Source organism: Volvox carteri (genome assembly GCF_000143455.1).
Source record: "Volvox carteri f. nagariensis unplaced genomic scaffold VOLCAscaffold_108, whole genome shotgun sequence".
NCBI lineage: Eukaryota > Viridiplantae > Chlorophyta > Chlorophyceae > Chlamydomonadales > Volvocaceae > Volvox > Volvox carteri.
The window spans coordinates 125,777-133,030 of record NW_003307651.1 but is presented as its reverse complement, the minus strand read 5'-3'; the positions used below and the strand labels follow the sequence as shown (position 1 = coordinate 133,030).

Here is a 7,254-nt window from a genome sequence, read left to right as displayed (position 1 = left end):
AATGCAGTGGAGAAGGGGATATTGATGGATGTGGGGCATCTCTGAACACTGCCGATCCACTGACATGCAGGTACACGGGGATGAGGTGAAGTACTGCAGTACGGCAAGGTACTGCACAGTGGTAGACAGGGTCAGGGAGAATAAACAGGGATCCCGGGGTACTTGTATTTGAAAACTTTACCACAGAAGTGGCGGCGGGTGCCTGTACCCGGGGAAAACACACACATATACTTACATACATACATACATACACACATACATACGCACAGCGGAAGGCGATTGCACCATCAACCGGGCCACGATACCAGAGCCACACAAAACAAGGGCTATGAACTGTCCAAAACAAGGGCCCCCCTCCAAAACCCCCCCGGAGCCCCCTCCCACTTGTGTGTATGTGTACGGAACTTAGGGTTTCTCTGTTCGGAGGAAGGACCCGCATGATGGTGGAGAGACCTGTCGTACGATGGAGCCTCAGGTAGTATTTGCCCAGGTAATCCCATTCCCCGCCGCAAACTCCCCTACCTCACCGCCGTACCGCCGTACCCACCTTGCCCTCCACGAGCCCCGTCAGCGGCAAGTAGTCGAACAAGTCGGTGAAGGCTTTCCAAACCTCCGCCGACCCGTACTTCCGAAGGCACTCATCGTAAAAGCCGTACCTGCAATGGTGGCGTACACACAGCACGGTGAAGACGAGACTGGTTTGAAGCAAGTTTCGCCTGGGCCGTGCGGTCCGGGATGTGGCGCATGGACCAGCAGCGCATCGGGTGTCAGGCAAAATTTTGCGTAGTGAATCACGCTGCTTGTTGTGCTTACACTTGTGTGATTTGTCGGCTCTCGTGGTTTCCTCTCAAAATAGTAATCCTGTCTCGGAAGCGCACTTTCAAGGCAACCAACAACGACACCGTCTCCACGCTGTGGTAGCCTGCAAAGCATGGAGTCGAAGCATGCAGAATCAAAGAATCCATTTTGCGTAAAGGTTTGCATTTTGCATTTTGCCGTTTGGGAGCTGTCACAACCCCAGCGATAGATGCCAACCGAGTCCTACCGCGATCGACGTAGTCGCCCATGAAGAGGTAGTTCTGCGCACAACAAGCACAAAGTTATGTACAACCTGGCACTCAACGGAGAACGCATAAAGGAGCAGGTGCAGCGAGCCATTTGCGCGGCTGACTCTTACCGTGTTAGGGCTATCACCCCCGATGCGAAAAAGTTCTACCAGGTCATTGAATTGGCCATGGATGTCCCCGCCTGCGGACGATGCGTGAGGCGTGGGCTCACATGCGGCGCGGACTACGATCGACTAAGCATACCGACAACTGAACAGCCAAAGAATTAACGTACAAAGAAATGCAAGAAACGTGCATGGCCACGGGGTAACACATTAATGACAGGGGTTGCGGGCTTTCGCGCGCGGCCGAGGCCATCCCAGACCCCCGGACTTACAGACCGTAACAGGGCAGCGCACTGGTTGCACATTTGATTCCTCCGCCAAAATCTCCTTCGCCTTCTCGCACAGAGCCTTCACATCAGCCTCTGGAAGCGGCTCGCACTTGAGCAATTTTTGTATATGGCTATCAAGGTCTCCAAATGGGTTTTCGGGCGGGCCCGTGGCCATGGCGCAACCTCCTAAAGGGCCCCCAGGGCCAGCTGGGAGCGGTAGGTTATGCGCGTATGGCAACTTGCAAACAAACGGTTCAACTTTTGTATATCACACTGAGCCACACTTGTGACGGCTGTTCATATTTCTGTTTTATGAGATGCAAATGGTTGATCATCCGATCAAGCTTCTTACCGGGTTACTTTCCTGGTTTTCCAGAGGCGCACGGGAAGTCGTACTCTGTGGAGCGGCTTGAGCTTTAAGCGTGTTGTGTTGTTAATTTTGCTCAAGTTTATCAGGTGTTGTGCCATTTTCGCATGTAAAAGCCTAGCGGGATGCAAAGGGTGGGGCGAATAGCCTTCAATCTTTTCACATAGCACCAAGATTTAGCCCGCGTTTGCCACGCAAGTATCTGCAAACTCTGTTGCACCAATTGCGCTGGAAACTGGCAAGAACTTCCTTGCATTTCTGCAAGTCCCTCAGCTCGGTGTTGCCAACGGCGGCTCATCTTGAAGATGTTCAGGCGGACCTCTGACCTTTCCCACTGTGAGTCTTTTTTATGCCGCATGATATGCACATTCAGGTCATTTCGCCGTCCTTCTTGTTGAGTAATGCGTCCCATGCCTTGCCTTGTACACAGGAACAAGCAAAATCACATGAAAAGCTGCGCCACCCAAATCGCTAGCAGCCATACAACTACTCCGCAACGCCCCGCAGCCCCATCCTCGACAGTGCCTGGCCCCTGGCGGGTGGTATCGGCGGGCTGGCCGCAATTGCCTGGGCCCCCGACACCACCTCATCCTACATCACACCGGCATTGTTATCATCATCACCATCCCCTTGGTGCAAACGCATCCGCAAACCCCTCGTCCCATAAGCCCGACATCGTATCCCCGGCCGTCTCCGCGTCTTCTTGGCTAGCGCCCTTGGTTTTATCAAAGCCGTCCTGGCCGCTTAAAACCGAATGTGCCGTACCCAAGCGGCGAGCGGCGGCTGCCGCCGCCGCCAACCCCGACCTCGCGGCCAGAAGCGACTCCATCTCCGCATTCCTAGCTCCGGAACCCAACGAGGAAGACCTCCTTGTTCAAATGCAACACCTCAATCATGAGCGCTTGGAGGACGAGCGTACGGCAGCTGACGCGCCGCTCTTCCAGCGCCGTCACCATCTACAGCAACACCACGAGCAGCAGCAGCATCAACACCAAAGGGAAGAGGTCGACGGCGGCGGGAGTGGCGGGCCGCAGCCTACCGCCGCTGATGCGTCGCGGCCGCCGGGCCGGGCGAACCAACACGGCGGCGAAGGTGCTGTCGCTACTGCCACTGCCGTCGACGCGGCCGCCAGCAGCAGCTGTAGCAGCGGCGGCGGCAGCCTCCATGAGGACAGTAGCGGCAGGATACAGCGCGATGAGGACTATGTATTGCGCCCGCAGATTATTAGCCAACATCAACAGCTGCCGCTGCAGCAGCAGCAGCGGCAGGAGGAAGAAGAGGAGGCGGGGCCGGGGCCGGGTAGCTCGTCCAGGGCAGCCTCTCTCCCCCGTCCCTTACCCGCCAGGCCACCACCCGCTGGTGCTGCTAAGACTGCTGCTAATACTACTGCCACCAGCAGCAGTAGGAACATCGCAGGTGGCAGTAGCAGTATTATTAGCATTATCAACAATAGTAGCAGCAGTAGCAACAGTGGTAGCATCCCTAGCAGGTCAAGGATGCTGCTACTGCCGCAGCCGCAATCTCGATCGCTGCACTCGCATCAGGTTGACAAAACGAGAGACGCGGACCGACAGACGGCGGGACAGATTCGCAGTAGCAGCATCACAGGTAGAGGTGGCAGTAGCAGTAGCAGCGCGGTGTCGAAGCACCAGACGGAACCGTTATCACCGCCAGCTTACAAAACATCAGCGCCGCCGCCGCTTTTCTCTGACGATGACCCATGGGTCGCAGCAGCGTACGGCGACCTGCCAGTGACAGTTACGGGGCGCGCGCCGCCGCCGCCGCTGCTGTCGTACAATGACTTGTTGACCCACGGGCCTTCTTCCTCCCCACCACCTTCTTATAGAAACGCCCGGAAAATGCCCAAGGCGTTGCTCCGAAACGCGGCGGCGGCGTTTCGCCTGGGCCGGCCCACCCCCATTCAGAGTCACGTGATACCTGCCATGATGGAAGGTTAGTTGGTTGGTCGGTTATGTCGTTGGTTGGTTGGGATTTGGGTCTATGCCCTTCACCTATGATACCCTAAGTGGTTCCTTTGGCCCCCAAACCCCCCGGGCCCCCCACCCCATACACACTCACACGGCAGTGGTCCGTGTTACCCCCCCTCCCCCCTCCCCCCGCCCAAACCGCACCCACGAGTATCTTCCTGCCTGCCTGCCCTTCCCCGGGCGGACCCCTTCCCCTTCCCCGGCTTTGTACGTCATTACAGCAGTTGACTCTATTTGATTCTTCCATTACCATCATTATCACCGTATGGTTTTCCTCCTTCCCCAAAACTTATTTTCAGCCTCCCTTTTTCATTACCTTTTTCATTGTGCAACCTCCCCCCCCCCCCGAACCCCCAAACACCCCCGGGGAGCGGGGTAAAACACAGGTCGTGACGTGCTGGCGGTCTCCTGCCCCGGCAGCGGCAAGACCCTGGCCTACCTGCTCCCTGTGCTGGCCGCCCTGATGACCCGCAACAGAGTGCAGGGCTCCAAGAACTGCGCCTCCCCGGAGGCCCTGGTGCTGGTGCCCACTAGGGAACTGGCGGAACAGGTAGGTGTGTGTGTATGTATGTATGTATGTATGTGTTTGTATTATGTATATTTTTTACAACTCCCTCAGTCATTGTATGCCAATGGCTGTATGTGTTTGTATTATGTAAGTATATATGCTTGTTTTGTATGTATGTATGCATGTATGAATGTGCGTTTGGGGAAAAGAATGGGTGAGGCGATTGAGGGGTTTGGAACATCTAGGATTGAGGGAGGGGGGTCGGGGGCGGGTGGGGGGGAAGAAGGTGGGGGTGGCCATTTTCTAGATAGGTGGGGGGGGAGAGAACACAAAGGGGACTCTTACAGGGCGAGCTCGCTGCTACTGCCGTTCGACTTCAGGCGACTTCGCAAGCTGTGAAGTAATCTGTTCGTCTGTCTGTCCGTTTGTCGGCGGGCATCCCGTCTTTCCCTGCGTCCTACAGCATGTGCACGACACCCTTCCTTCCTCCCGCCGTGGTTGAGAGCATATGGATTGCAACTGGCCGACGGATACCCTCACGAATGTACGAATGTACGACTGCTCTGTCGTACGCCACGCAGGTGTTTTCTGACGTACAGTTATTGCTCCGTGGCACTCACCTCAAGGCCCTGGCGGTTCACGGTGGGGTATCCCTGGCGGATCAGGTGCTCGCCATCCGGGGCAGGTGAGGGCGTATATGTATGTACGTAGGTATGCATGTATATATGTGTGTGTGTGCGTTTAGTTGGAAGTGTGTTTTGTATGTCGGGGGAAATGGGCGTGGGAAGTGCGGGGAAGACCACTTGCTTCCAGGTGTATAGTACAAGTACGGGGTAAAACCCTAAATAGTGGGACGGGTGGGGGCGTGTGTTTGAGAGTGTGTAGGGGGGGTGGAACCCTGAGTGGGGGCACACATATGGACATACATACATGCAGACCTTTACCTCTTCCTGATCACTTCGTTTCCTAATTTCAGGATGATTTCCCAACGACCCTAACGACCCCAACGACCTTTCCCGGCTCTCAGATATCGTCGCAGCGCGGGCGGTGTGGATCTGCTGGTTGCAACTCCCGGTCGGTTACTTCAGTTGGTGGAGCAACGGCGGGCTGTACGGCTCAACCGTCTGGGTGTGTTGGTGGTTGATGAGGCGGACCGGCTCATGGACTTGGGCATGTGGCCGGATCTGCGGCGACTGGTGAGTGGATGGATGAAGCCGCATGCTGCATGTCTGTGTATGTGCGTGTGTGCGTGCTTGTTTTCTGTATCCGGGGCTGGCGGGGGGAAGAGCCACTTGTTGTGGAATTATTACCCAGGCTCTGTTATTATTATTGAGTGTACGGCGAAAACACACAAGAACGTGCCACCGCCCCCCCTCCCGGGGTTTCGGTGGTTACCCCCCCTCCCCTCTGCCGCAGCAGTCTTTCCTTGGCATCACCTTAACTCGCTCGTTGTTCATCTTTTCCCCCTCCCCTACCAACGGTATTCCCTTTTTGTTTACCCCGCGGCCCCGCCCTTTCCCCCCCCCCGAAAACGACTCCCTCGTTTCCCCAATCGACTCCCCATCCCACAAAACACACACACACACGCACTTTCCAGCTGTCCCAGCCCGGTCTCCCAACTGCCCGCCAAACCGCCCTGGTGGCGGCCTCTCAGCTCCGGGAGCACACCCCCCTGGCGGAGGCGGCGTCGGAGCTGCTGCGAGATGCGTTAACGATAGCAGTTGGCGACGGCAGCGGAACCAGCGGCGTTGTACGACAGCACGTGGAGCTGGTTTCGGACGAGCAGAAGCTTGGGCGCCTGCTGGAGTTGCTGGCTCCCGGGGCGTCTTCTGGTGTCGTATCAAACACTTCTTTTCGCTCTTCTTCCCCTTCTACTACTACCAATAGTACGACAAGTAGTACGACAGTACGAGCGCAACGTGGTGTCGTATCCGCCACTGGTTCTCCCGCCGCCGCTACTGCCGTTCGCCCTACTCCAAAAACCACGTCTATCAACAGCAGTACTCCGGGCCCGCAGCCAGCTAGCCTGAAATTGGATCTCAGTTCCAATAGTTTCGGTTGTCGTACACTTCCGTCGTACACTCCGAGTGCGGGGGGCCCCGCCGTGGTGTTCACTCGCAGCCTGACTCGAGCTGAGGAGGTGGCGAGGTACCTGTCGGGGCGGGGTATTAGCGTGGCGATGTTGCACAGCGATCTGACCCAGGCCCAACGAGATGAGGCGATGCAATGTTTTCGTTTCGGTGTGACATCTGTCTTGGTGGCCACAGCTCTCGCGTCGCGGGGGCTCAATTTTCCGGATGTCGACCTGGTGGTGAATTACGACGTGCCGGCGTCGGTGAGTTGGGTTTCGGAGCTGGGGGGGAGGGGGAAGGGGTAGGAGGGAGGGAGGGAGGAGAGAGCATGTGTTTTCCGGCACGGTATGCATGCACGGTATCCTCCTCGGTGATTATAGTAGTATTGCCTTATTAAGACACTCTGTAACGGTGTGACATCGGTTTTGACATCCGCGTCTTTCTTCTTCCGGTATGAATGAACTGCGCGTCGTCGCCCGCGTTTATGTTTTGTTTGAAAGTACCGTACAAACTCCCCTCCGTCCTCTAGCCTGCGGTTTCAAATTTCCCCCCCCCCGCCTTTCTTGGGTCTCACTTTTGATTCCCTACCTCTTTTCCCGTTGACCGCCCCGTCCCCTCAGTTGAGTGTGTATTTGCACCAGGTTGGTCGTACAGGCCGGGGGGGGCGACCGGGTGCCGCCACTACGCTCGTCACTCTCTCCAACAGGCCCTCCGCGCCGTGGCTTCTGGACTGCCTGCGGCGCTCCGGGAGCCCCGTGCCCGTGTGGTTGGAGGAGATGGCGGCGGCAGCCAGGGCGAAGGTGGCGGAGATTAGGGCCGCGGCGGCGGCGGCGGCGGCGGAGCCTGGCGGCTCCGCCGCCCGGGTTCGCCGGCGTCGTA

The 7,254-nt window shown here is 57.2% G+C and overlaps 2 protein-coding genes across 2 annotated transcripts; one reads left to right on the top strand and one right to left on the bottom strand.

The window, feature by feature from the left end:
- Positions 1 to 547: 547 nt before the first annotated feature.
- Positions 548 to 1,748, bottom strand: VOLCADRAFT_84678 (protein phosphatase 2A catalytic subunit; the record flags this gene model as incomplete). Its single annotated transcript, XM_002958821.1, has 5 exons — positions 1,444 to 1,748; positions 1,178 to 1,248; positions 1,046 to 1,079; positions 814 to 922; positions 548 to 656 (listed from the first exon to the last, which is right to left on the bottom strand). Coding segments are annotated over exons 1-5 (495 nt in total), but the record flags the coding sequence as incomplete, so codon positions are not given.
- Positions 1,749 to 4,210: 2,462 nt separating this feature from the next.
- On the top strand, positions 4,211 to 7,166 carry VOLCADRAFT_70034 (DEAD/DEAH box helicase; the record flags this gene model as incomplete). The annotated part of the gene is made up of 6 exons (XM_002958836.1): positions 4,211 to 4,345; positions 4,885 to 4,988; positions 5,343 to 5,499; positions 5,901 to 6,127; positions 6,392 to 6,638; positions 6,996 to 7,166. Coding segments are annotated over 6 exons (1,041 nt in total), but the record flags the coding sequence as incomplete, so codon positions are not given.
- Positions 7,167 to 7,254: the final 88 nt, after the last annotated feature.